Below are 12,784 nucleotides of genomic sequence, written 5' to 3' on the forward strand. Positions count from 1 at the left end.
TTTTTCTATTGTTCAAAGCCCGTTTGTGTTCTGCTATCCGTTTGTCAAAGATTCTGCCAGTTTGACCGATGTAAGTTTTCGGGCAGTCACCACAAGTTAGTTTGTGCCACCACTCTGTAAGTTGTTTTCTCTTTCTGCTCTTATTGTTCTTAATATATTTGCTTAAGTTGTTGTTAGTTCTGAACTTACAACTGACCTGAATAACTTAAGCAAATATATTAAGAACAATAAGAGCAGAAAGAGAAAACAACTACAGAGTGGCGTTTACAAACTAACTTGTGGTAACTGCCCGAAAACTTACATCGGTCAAACTGGCAGAACCTTTGACAAACGGAGAGCAGAACACAAACGGGCTTTCAACAATAGAAAAAAAAACTATTTTCTACAACCATGTTAAAAATGCAATTTTTAGCACTCCATACGAGCGTTAAAAATGCTACTTTAAGGCACTAATGCTTTAAAATATTTTTAAGGCACTGCAGTTCGTATTGCCCGTATAGACAATTTTGATGTAATGTCAAAAAAATATAAAAATGGAATGTCAGTCACGTTCAAGTAAAAGTTTTTGTAGCTATTGTTCTGTAATTACGTTTGTAGAAAAAATATTGTATGATATGCGTGTTAAAAAGTACATTTTTAAGGCACTCATATGAATTGCAGAACTCGCTATCGCTCATTCTGCAAACTTTCACATGCGTGCCTTAAACGTGTACTTTTAACACTTATATCATAAATAACTAATATTAAGGTACTGCAGTTCGTATTGACCGTATAGGCAATTTTGATGTAATGTCAAAAAAATATAAAAATGGGATGTCAGTCAAGTTCAAGTAAAAGTTTTTGTAGATATTGTCCTGTAATAACTTTTGTAGAAAAAATATTGTATGATATGCGTGTTAAAAAGTACATTTTTAAGGCACTCATGTAAACTTTCACATGCGTGCCTTAAACGTGTACTTTTAACACTTATATCAAAAATAACTATTAAATAAACTATACCATTTTATACTCGAAGTTTTTTACTTATATTTAAGTTTTTCTGAAACTATGGTATACAGTATACAGGCAACTACAAGGATTTTCAATTTTAACTTTTTAAATTTTTTTCGTTGTTTAACAACAGAAACTAATGTAACAACGGTACAACTGTACATTAGGTGCAATGTTATACCTGTTGTAATTAATGGAAGTTTACCAGGGAAGATTTATTGCCTCATTCGCTCTGATAAGAAAGATTTATTATTAAAGTGAAAATATTATTTACAATTAGTATTCTATCTGGGAAAGCTTTACGTCTAGCAAGCGCTGCATTTATGCTAATAAAGCCATTTTTGTAGGTATGTACCAAGCACGAATGAGCTGTAAGGGCATTGATGATTGGTTTCAAAATGAAAATAAAGGATAGTTTGATACTCATCCGTATTTTACATCCCTTAAAATACTATTTAAACATTAATACAAAAATGTTTAAATGTTAATAAAAACGAATATTTTGTATCTCATACTATAATAAATTTTCAAAATGAAGAAGAACTAACAAACAGCTTAAGATTTATAATTTGTTTCAGAAATCATCACCGTTGTGGTGGCGTCTGTGAGAGTCCACGACTCAACTCCGTACAACAGTATAGGAAAGATATAACATCCTAGTAACCTGATGTTTTTACTCTTTCTATTCGTTGACCGTTCATCATCAATACATTTTGTTTTCTTAATATTTAGTGAAATTTGTCACATAAAATACATAATTGTCGATTTCTAGTTCCTTTAAAGGTAAATGGAGTTCCCATTAACAATATTATATATGTGGATAACACTGCCATCTTAGCCGAAAATATTGAGAATCTTCAGAGGCTGGTGACCAGAAATAGCAGAGTTTGGAAGAGAATACGTTCTAGTAGTGAACGTCAACAAGACAAAATTTATGAGAATATGTATCTAAAATTCAAAGAAATAACGAGAATCTCTTCATACGGAACCAATGTCGAACGAGTAGGCCAATATACTGGTATATAATTTTTATGGGAAAAATTTAAAAATTAATTTATTTCAAAGACCACGAGATCATAGATTTTCATCGCCCTGTATATGGCCAAAAATTGTAAATAGTATAATTTAGTCAATACGCAGTGTTTCGTGGAAAGTGAAACTCGTTCAGTATTAATGATTCTATGAACGAACTTATAGAATTAATACGGTCGGATTAGAAAGTACATGTATTCGCTTTGAAGTGAACAATAGGACGTTTATAAATGCTTCTTAGAAGGAAAAACGGTAAACACAATTGTTGAGTTTTAGAATATCGGTTTTTTTATAGCATGTAGAAACACAAAAGTAATTTTGGTATCTCCTGGAATTTGACGAAACGGAAAAGTTGTATACAAAAATAATTTGTTCTTAAGAAATGAAAGTAGGGATGTAATTTATAGAGAGGATGTTTTGTGATTGGCGAGAGAGGCGGATGGAGGGAGAATAGAAGGTTTGAATCTGAGTTTGAGGAGAAAAAAAGAGTCACTGTGTAATGAAGATCTGGAGAGAGCAGTCCAGTTTTTGAAAAGTAAGAGGTCTGTATAAAGTGGTGAAGTTGGCGGCCGTGTAAGCAGAATCGTGTTGAAACAAAATCGTTGATCGAGTTGAGAAGTTAAATCTCCTTGTGTACGAAGAGATTCCTGTTTCTGTCTGGAACGAGTAGCCGGTTGGTATTAATTTGCATAAGATATCAAGCAGAGAAAAAACTGAGGAGAGATTTCGAGCGAGTGCTGTTGTTTTTTTGTGAAGCAGTTTGGACGAGAAGGATCGTCGCAGCATCCGAGGAGCACGTGTGGGAGAAACGAGGACTACACAATCCAAGAGAAGAAGTAAATAAGAGAAAAAAAGGTTAGTCAGATTATTTGTGAAAAGGAGAGAGTTTTTTTATATCACATACCATATTTGTTTAATTTTTTATTAAATAGTTCTACAGCATCATTTAGTCATTAATAAATTCAAAGAAGAAATAAGTAATGTATTCAAAAGGTGAAAAGTAAATTTGAGTTTTAGCATACATTTAAATCTTATAATATTTATGGTATATTGGATAAATAAATAATATTTATAGAATTTATATGACATTAGTATATTTATTTTCTCTGTTCTGTCCTGGATGAAGTAAGCAACTAGAGATACTAGAAGCCACAAACCAAAGTTAATACGTTAATATAATTTAGCCCTGAGAATAAATTATATTGGAAAGTTTTATTTAATTTTTGTTTTGTTTCCATAAGTAATAATTAAGAAAATTAATTAATTAATCGAAATAAGAATATGCTGATCAATCTCATAACAGAGAGAAAATACAGAGCATAACAATACATTTCTTGGAATAATGATTAACTCCACTGGTGATGACTTCTAGGAAATCAAAATCAAAATAGAAAAGGCTAGAGCATATTTAACAAAATAAGAAAAGTGCTCTGCACTAGAGATTTGAAGTTGGAGCTATGAATTAGGATGGCTACGTGCTACGTTTTCTCGACTTTGTTTTATGGAATGGAAGATTGGACCTTGAATGCGGCATCAATGAAAAAACTAGAATGATTCGAGCTGTGGGTGTACAGAAGAATTCTGGAAATATCGTGGACAGAACACGTCACAAACAAATACTTTATGAGAAAGATGCATAAAGAAATGGAAATCTTAAATACCATCAAAACAAGAAAATTAAAATATCTCGCACATATTACACATGGAGAAAGAATACAAGTTGCTTCAACTGATTATGCAGGGAAAGATTCAAGGAAAAAGAAGCACAATAAGAATGGTGCGGATGTACATCAAATGAACTTTTTAGAGCAGCCGTCTCCAAAGTCCGAATAGCTATGATGATTGCTGACCTCCGCCGCGGAGATTGCAAAGAAGAAGAAAAAGAAGAAGAAGAATTCGCTTTAGTTGGACACGGTTTTTTATTTTTTTTTTAATTTTTTAAAATAAAATCATTAAAATCATAAAATAAATCTAGTATGAATTTTCTCAGCACGCTAAGTAACAAAATGAAAATTAAATTCGTGTTACTGCTAAATGGATGACGTATGTTAGTTTGGTAGAATAGACAATAAATTAAAATCGATTTTGGGAAAAAAGTATATAGGTCATACTCCTGACGGGTAATTTTAAAGTTGGTTATTTCACTTTATCACTCACTCACAGTTTTATTTCAAATGTTTAACTGAATGCGTTTGGATTTTGTGTCATTTTATCACGCAACTTTCATTGTTTTAAAGGGGCGCATAGGTATCAGAGATTAAATCAAAAAATGGGATAACATTACGTTAAGCAAGCATTTTGTTAACATGAATATTATAATATTTTACTAATAAAATGAAACATTGTTATTATAAAAATGTTAAAAGATTATAAAAATAAACAAAATGGGGTAGGTAGGTACGCTGTTTAATAGTTTGCTATTATTTCTACGAGTTTACCTAACCAATTTTTATACCAATACCAATCACGTATATGCTATTTTGTTGCAATCGACTTTTGTATTTTCGCTCTTTGCCACATTTATCATCTATTGTGTCTTTCAAAAATTTATGTTCAAATCAACTTCCTTACAGGCGGCGTATGATTGAGTAAGCATTCTCTCATCTGTTCTTCTTCTCCTCCATTGCCATATATTCATGGTTTTCAGATCATTTCCACGTCATCCAACCATCTCGTCCTGGACCTTCCTTTTTTCATCTTCCTAGCAGTTTCCACTGTAATATTCTCTTTGCTGTTTTAGCATCTTCTTGTTTCTGGACATATCCCATCCATAACAGTCTTTGATGTTTTACAAATCTTACGATATCATACCCTTCATCCAGTTCATTAACCTAATCGTTTCTCCTGATTCTCCATGTGCCGTTTTCCTCTTGCACCAAGTCATATACTTTTCTCAGTATCTTACTCTCGAATGTCCTGAGTTGGGATTCATCTTTTTTTTTTGTTATTGCCCAGGTTTCACAACTATAGGTTACTATGGTTCTAATCAATGTCTTTGAGTTTGTTTGGTACGGATCTAATCAATCTCTCATCTGTTAGTTATCTGTTATCAGAACTCAGAGGCGTGCGGTCCATGGAAGCGGGGGAAGCGCCGCTTCCCTATTTATTTGTCGATATAAGAAAATATATTATTAATTAATATTTAATAATAAAATTTCTTTCCCTAATCCAAATAATCTACATATTACCTAGCCAATAGGCATTGAAAAATATTAAAAATTAATCGCGTACGAACGAACTCAATATGCACACAATTCAACTATTTGGTCCACTCCTGGCAGAAGCGCATCTCAAAATCGCCGCTTGTCATGCAGTTGTCCCTTTTAAAATTGGTCAGGGTTCAATGACCGCACCCACTAGTCGCGCGAATTTTGGTATGCCATGGAAGCGCTCGTCGTATCGCCTTCCCGAAAGTGAGATGCTCCGACTGTACTGCTGCTAAGGGGTGCTTAGGTATTACATACATTCGCTTAAAGAATATTTCGATTTAAATTTTTTGCAGAGATATTTCCTTTTACTGATCTTTTATTTGACATTTTACAGAAAGCAAATGGTATTGCATTTTGTATAAGACAAATTGATGACTTTATTAATACGATAATTAAAAAAACGAGAGCAGTTTAAAAATATTTGGGATAAAACTGAACATATGGAGTTTGAACATGAAAGAAAAATAATGAAGATTGATAATTTCGGAGACAGAGAGACAGAGAAAACAGAGGAAACAAAGACCCCTTTTGATAATATTCTACAACAAATGAATTCTAGCTTTCAAAATTTTAACGATTTAAAATTTGTAGAATTATATATAATCTTAATACAGTGGAACCTCGATTATCCGTCTCTCCATTAACCGTCACCTCTGTTAACCGTCAGGGTCCGTACATCATCAATTATTCATTTTATGTTAGCATTGAGTTTTGAGCATTGCGATGAACCAAACGAAATTCGTTGAAATGTACAGTGATACTACCATTGCATTTGCACAAACAAAGATTTGTGTAAAGAAGCCAGAGAAGGTGCATCGCACATGCAACAATTCATTGAGTAGAATTCTCGACAAGAAGAAGACTATAAAGTAAATTGTATGATCTTACGCGGATTAAGAAATTTTTCGTTGCAAAATTTGAATTAAGAGTAAAACAAACAAGATTTCAGAATATTCTAAACCAAATTAATTGGATTAGACGAACATATATATTACGTATTAGACGAACGTATATTATTAAACAAAACATACATAAACAAAACATATTATTAAACAAGAGTTGTACTATGAATTTTTTTAACGTTCTGTTAACCGTCTTTTCGATTATCCGTCATACCCTTGGTCCGGTGCCCTGACGGATAATCGAGGTTCCACTGTATTTCTAATTATAATTCATCAAAATTTCCCACAGAGGAATTTATGTCATTACGATTAAATAATGAAAATTTTTTGATATCCCAGCTTTGCATTCTCAGTTAAGTATCATTTATGAAACAACTGACATGAATGATAAAGAAATACCCAGAAATCTGGGATTTCTTTATAACTACTGGTTTAAACAAGTCGCTGTGTGAAGTGGTCAAGTTGTGTGAATTAGTACTACTAACTATCCCAGCCACAAGTGCATCAGTTGAACGAAGTTTTGCAGTATTAAGATGCATTAAAAGTTTCAAATTAAGAGTTTAAAAGAAATTCAACAAGCGAAGACAGACTTTGAAAGTTAGCCCTATTATCCATTAAAAAAGACTGCATTCAACAATTATCAGAAGTTGATAGGAAAATAGACCTCGATTATAGATAAGTGTCATTTTAGTGAAAGTTGTGTGTTGTGGAAAATGCCTCGGAGTATATTTTTTTGAAATAGGATTCTTCTTTAGAAAACCAAGCCCGGCTCGAGGACTCAAGGCCCGAGCTAGCAATACAGATCAATGATAGGTCACTAGTCACTAGAAGTAGCGGGAATAGAGTGCCTCACGCATTCACGCGTCACGGATTTAGTGTGTGAGTCCTTGTACGCAGGACGTCTCACATAATTAAGTACTTTGCTGATAGAGAGCCCCTGCGCATCAGAGTGTTATCAGGTGGAAAGTTGCTCGACCCTCGACCCTTAAGAAAATATTTTTATATCATTATTGAATCACTTCCCCTTTCGAAAAAGTCACCGCACGCCCCTGTCAGAACTATGTATGTCTTCCGGCGAATCGTAGGTGTGAGAGCATTTCTGTCGACATTGATTTCTTTGGAGTCCCACTCTAATTGTTTGAAACCATGTTCCAGAACTCCCATAAAGAGTTTAGGAGATAACGTATCCCCTTGTCTAATTCCACTTTTGATATCTTTGTGTAGTCTGACGATCAAAGTTACATTTTTATATATTCGTGATCAGTTTGGAGTACCGATAATCTATATAACTTTTCTCCAACGCTCTCTTTACACGTTACTCTGAAAATTCTGTTAAGTAATTCATAATAGAATATGCATGAGACTAGATATAGATATCAGCGATTCACAAATTGGATTCCGTAAAGGGGTAGGAACAAGGGAGGCACTATTCGCACTTAGCTTCCTGTCGTAAAGCGTCCTGTCGTTAGACATGACCATCTGATTGAAGCATTAGAAAAAAGAAGATTAGACCTCAGAGATATAAGAATAATTTCAAACTTAAAAACTAGGGCTATGGCCAAAAAGCAGTATTGAGTATAGAAGACATAACATTAGAAAATTGAAAAACAAAGGGGTTTTCGACAAGGGTGTATACTTTCACCAATATTATTTAATATATACTCGGAAGACATATTAACTAAGGCAGTGGATGAACAAAACGTACGCATTAGAATTAATGGCATCATCATAAAAATAACCTGAGATACTCTGATGATACAGTTCTTTTAGCCGAATTACAGGAAGACCTACAGATACTGCTGAATAAAGTGACCGCAGTAAGTGAAGAATATGGACTATCACTCAACACAAGCAAGACGAACTACATGATAATATTCAGAATATGAACTCAGGACATTATTTACAGAATCAGCCTATTGAAAGAGTAAGAGAATTCAAATACAAACAATCATTAATGAAAACAATGACAGCTCTCAAGAAATACGAATAAGTATCGAACAGGCCAGAAGCACATTTACAAGAATGAAGAGGCTTCTCTGCTGTCGAGACTTAAACCTTGAGTTAAAATGAGTACTGAACATCTCATGGGTAGATAGAATAACCAACATAGAGATAATGAGACATACGCATAAGGAAAGAGAAGTACTTAACAATTAAGAGAAGAAAGCTGAGATATATGGGACATGTGATGAGAGGAGATAAATATCTAATACTCCAGGTCATTATGCAAGGAAAAATCTAGTTAAAAAGATCCATAAGAAGGAGACGAAACTCATGGCTGGAGAACCTTAGGGAATGGTTTGGATGTAATAACAACTCATTATTTAGAGCCGCGGTCTCAAAAATGAAAATCGCTTTGATGATTGCCAACCTTCGAAGCGGAGACGGCACCTAGAGAAGAAGAATTTAGCTATTATATATATTGAAGTATAGCTCCCCATTCGTGACAAGCTCTAAGGCTTCTCTAACTTCTTGCGTTAAATTGTATTTGAATTAAATTAAGGCAGTTGTTTACAAAAGTTAAAAAATTGTTAGACAGTGTTAAGATGTGTAATTAAATCTCCCTAAATACATTGTGAATTACGTGTTTTACAGTTATTATCCCTTTAACCTTCACTATCTACGACTTTGTATGCACTTTCGCTATTTTGTTCCAATAAACGAGTAGGTAAAAGTGCTAGACACGCAATGACTAGTTTTTTCTATACACAGCTCAATGTAATGTTTGAGGAACTTAAAAAATTTAAGTATTGTAAACTGTTCTAGCGGTTTCTCAGAACTACAATTTATCTGCTTAATTAAAAAACAACATTTTCCGTGTAATTTATTTATCAATAACTTGCAACTGGCGAGTCTAAAGTATTTGAAAATTTAATATAGACGGTCAATATTTAAAACCAATTTGATATCACCTTATTGTTAGATTTTTCTTCTTCTTCTAAAGGCCTATCTTCTAGTGATGTTGGCGACAACATTGGCCCATCTTATTCTATTCACAACAGCTCTAAATAGACCAGTTGACTTTTAACCAACATATATCGATCTATAAACTCACTAAACATCTCCTATTTTATAACATTAACATGCATAAATTCTAAAACCCTGTACAATTAAGGCATGTATCTATGTACATATGCGAAATTATTAAAAAATTTCAGAGTTGTGTGGACTGTATTGTAAGTGCTGGTTCAAGGGGAATTGAGAGAGGTAATTATTTTATACAGACAATATCTAAAGAAGTTTATAATCAATAAATCACTGTCACATACACTCGCGGTATTCAGATAAGTAGCTTTCTGTTACCTCTCAGCAGCTCTTTATTCGCGGAGGTTGATAGCGGATAAAACCGGGATATACTGTCTGTTTTTCGCGGATACACATCTACACGTCACTGTTTGCGTTTTAAATTAATTCATAGAGAGAAAAACGTTTATTCATATAGTTGAACCCAGAAAGAGGTTCGCGGTACTTTTCACTACGTCTATTGCCGTCAAGTGGAGAATTCTACACAAAGCAAGAGAGATATTTGCGATATTTTGGCGTGTTAACTAGTGTTTATTTACTGAGAGAGGTCTGTTGCCTTCGGCGGCCAACAATCAAGAGAGAAAATCGCTGTTCTTTTCACTATACGGTAACTATTGAATACTACTAAAAGAGTAGAGAACAGCGTGTTATCTCTCAAAGACAAGAGTCAAAGGACTCGAGTCTGTACACTTCGACACGATACGAGGTAGCAGAAAGAGAGAATTTTCGTTTTGCAGTATCTAAGCAAATGTCTGTACTTGGGTAGAGAATGGGGTGGAGTCAGTAGTAGGAATTATTAATAAGGGTTGAATTAAGGAATTATTTATTTATTAAATAGAGAATGAAAATTATCGAAATATTACAGCGGAAAATTTAATTATTTTTTCCATGTGAAAATTGAGCAAACCCATGACAATAAGAAACTAAAAAATAAAATCAAATCTGACTCACCCGTTGTCTCGTCTATGCTAAAGAAGGTGACGAACGGATTTTTGTCTGGAACGAGGCCATAACGAATATCTCTTGGATTTCCTCTGTCGCCATCTTCGGCATGTACTCTAAGTATTAAGTCACCTGAGCTTAAATTTGGACTAAGAGTGGTGGTTGGAGGTGCTATGGTAAACACAGGAGGGGTATCTTGCTCGTCTAATACTGATATCAACAATGGCCAACCTGCTATGTTTCTTGTATCCTCTGCCATGTTGGTCCAGGGATCCTGGAAGAGCAATTTTGAAAATATATTTTGACATTCTGAAATAATAGTGTTAAAAAAAGTTAGTATAATAAAGTTTTAATAACTCTACAAATTCAATATAAATATTGTCCATTTCTTGATTTAAAATTCATTAATAAAAAACGCATTATTTGTACTAAATGCATTATTGAAATAGGTCGAGTTAGAAAAAAAATCAATATTAGTACGTTCATTAAAGGTAAAATATTGCAAAACCTCTAAATTTTAAAGAACCGATTGGATTGTCATCCATTTGATGGTCATGAAATTTGGCATAGGTACACATAGCTAACAAGTATGAATAGTCATGAAATTTGGCATACATATAGCTAACAAGTCAAAGAAAAAAAGTGATATTGTGCCAATGTGTGCTTTTGCCTTAAGGGTGAGTTTCACTCCCTTTTGGGGGTGAAAAATATATGTTCGAAATAAGTCAGGAAATAAATAAAATTACTAATTCTAAGCAAACTTTTGTTCTATAAAGTTTTTTCACCAAGTTAATAATTTTCAAGCTATTTGCGAGTGAATATGTTAATTTTTCTACAAAAAACCATGTATTCTGACGGTTTTTCGCAAATAACTCAAAAATTAAGTATTTGATCGAAAAAAAAAATTCTTATCAAAAATATAACACGTAAAAAAGTTAAAAACGTGGTGTATATATTAGGTCTCTGTACCTAGTAGAAGCAGAGTTATAGCTAATGAAAAATAGGTTCATATTCTTTAAATTCTAAATCGAATATTTTAACGTGCCATGACCAAAAAACGAAGCACTTATTTGAGAAAAACTCATTTTAACTTTTTTAAAGTGTTTAAAAAAATGCTTGTTTTTGTTTTTTAAAAAAATTTTTTAGCATCAAAAGAAAACAAGTTACGCTCAAAATAAAGTTGTTCCCTTTTTTGGTAAGAAATCGGGAAAATCACCCCTTAATTAGCATATCAAATGAACTTAATTGTTACCACTTCACAATTTTTTTACTCGCGTATGTATTGATCATATGATCTGTAAGTTTCTTCGGTTCAAAGTGCTTATTTTTGAAAGAGCTGTAGTTAAAAGGGCTTAAACGACTCACTTATCACGAGTGTTTGCAAATTTAGAAACACCGAATCTTAACCAATTTTTGTCTTACAGAAAAACAAAAGAATACAAAATATTCAGAAAAGTAAAGCCGACTTTTTTATTGATTAAAATTTTTGGTGTCTCTAACAATTTTTAAGTTATTTTGAAAAAAAGCATTTTTGTTTTTCAAAATTAAAATTTTTAAAAATATTAATTTAAAACCAATTTTTTTTAAAAATAAGCACTTTGAATCGATGAAACTTACAGATCATATAAACAAAACATAAATAAAGTATGTAACTTGTGAAGCGGTAACGATTAATTTCATTTAAGTTGCTAATTGGGGGGTGGTCTTCCTGATTTTTTTTTTGCCAAAACAAAAGGGACCAACTTAATTTTGAGCGTAACTTGCTTACATTTGATGCTTAAATTTTTTTTATAAAAACAGAAATAAAGCTTTTTTTAAACACTTTAAAAAACTTAAAATGTTTTTCCCCAAGAATGCTTCATTATTTGGATATTTCACATTGAATTATTCTATTTGGAATTTTTCGAATATGAACCTATATTTCGTTAGTTAAAACTCTGCTTTTGCTAGGTATAGAGACCTAATATATACACCGTTTTTTTCACTTTTTTATAGACTATAGTTTTGCTAAGAATATTTTTTTTGACAAAATGCTTAGGTTTTGAGTTATTTGCGAAAAAACGTCTAAAAACGTGGTTATTTTGTTCAAAAATGAACATAATATTCACTTGCAAATAACTCGAAAAGTATTGACTTGGTGAAAAAACTCTATAGAACAAAAGTTACTTAAAATTAGTCAGTTTATCCATTTCGGGACTTATCTTGGACATATATTACACATCGGTACAATATCACGTTTTTTCTTTGACATGTTAGCTATGTGTACGCCAAATTTTATGTGAATCCAAGAAGTTCTTTAAAATTTACAGCAAAAACCGTGAAAGAATGTTGGAAAGTTTTAGTTTTGTTTTATAAATAGCAATACAGACTATAAGTTTTAAAATATATACTAGGGATTTTCACAGTTTTCACTGTATTCCTTCACTCAACCGTTCTCTCCAGTTGTTTCTGTTTTACTAGAGTCCTTCCTGCAGATTTATTCTTTCCAATTCTTCGTCCAATTCATCACTTCATCCACTTATTTTCAATTGAAAAAAAGAAACCAACTACTTAGTTGTAGGAGAAAAACCAGAAAGCTTACGAATTGAAATACGAACTATAAAACCAACAGAAACTTTCAAATACTTGGGAGTCCTTAATAACATTAAAAGCAGGGAGTAACGAAGAAATACATTCCAGGATTGG

The 12,784-nt window shown here is 32.7% G+C and overlaps 1 protein-coding gene across 1 annotated transcript in view; it reads right to left on the reverse strand.

Moving 5' to 3' along the window:
• The window catches only part of LOC114338191 (cadherin-86C), a 56,084-nt gene that overhangs the window by 39,219 nt on the left and 4,081 nt on the right, over positions 1–12,784 (reverse strand). The window contains exon 3 of the mRNA XM_028288781.2: positions 10,109–10,373. Within this exon, the coding sequence (XP_028144582.2) occupies positions 10,109–10,373 (265 nt within the window). The remainder of the gene's footprint in view (positions 1–10,108; positions 10,374–12,784) is intronic.

The sequence above is a fragment of the Diabrotica virgifera genome, chromosome 6 (genome assembly GCF_917563875.1).
Source record: "Diabrotica virgifera virgifera chromosome 6, PGI_DIABVI_V3a".
Classification (NCBI taxonomy): Eukaryota; Metazoa; Arthropoda; class Insecta; order Coleoptera; family Chrysomelidae; genus Diabrotica; species Diabrotica virgifera.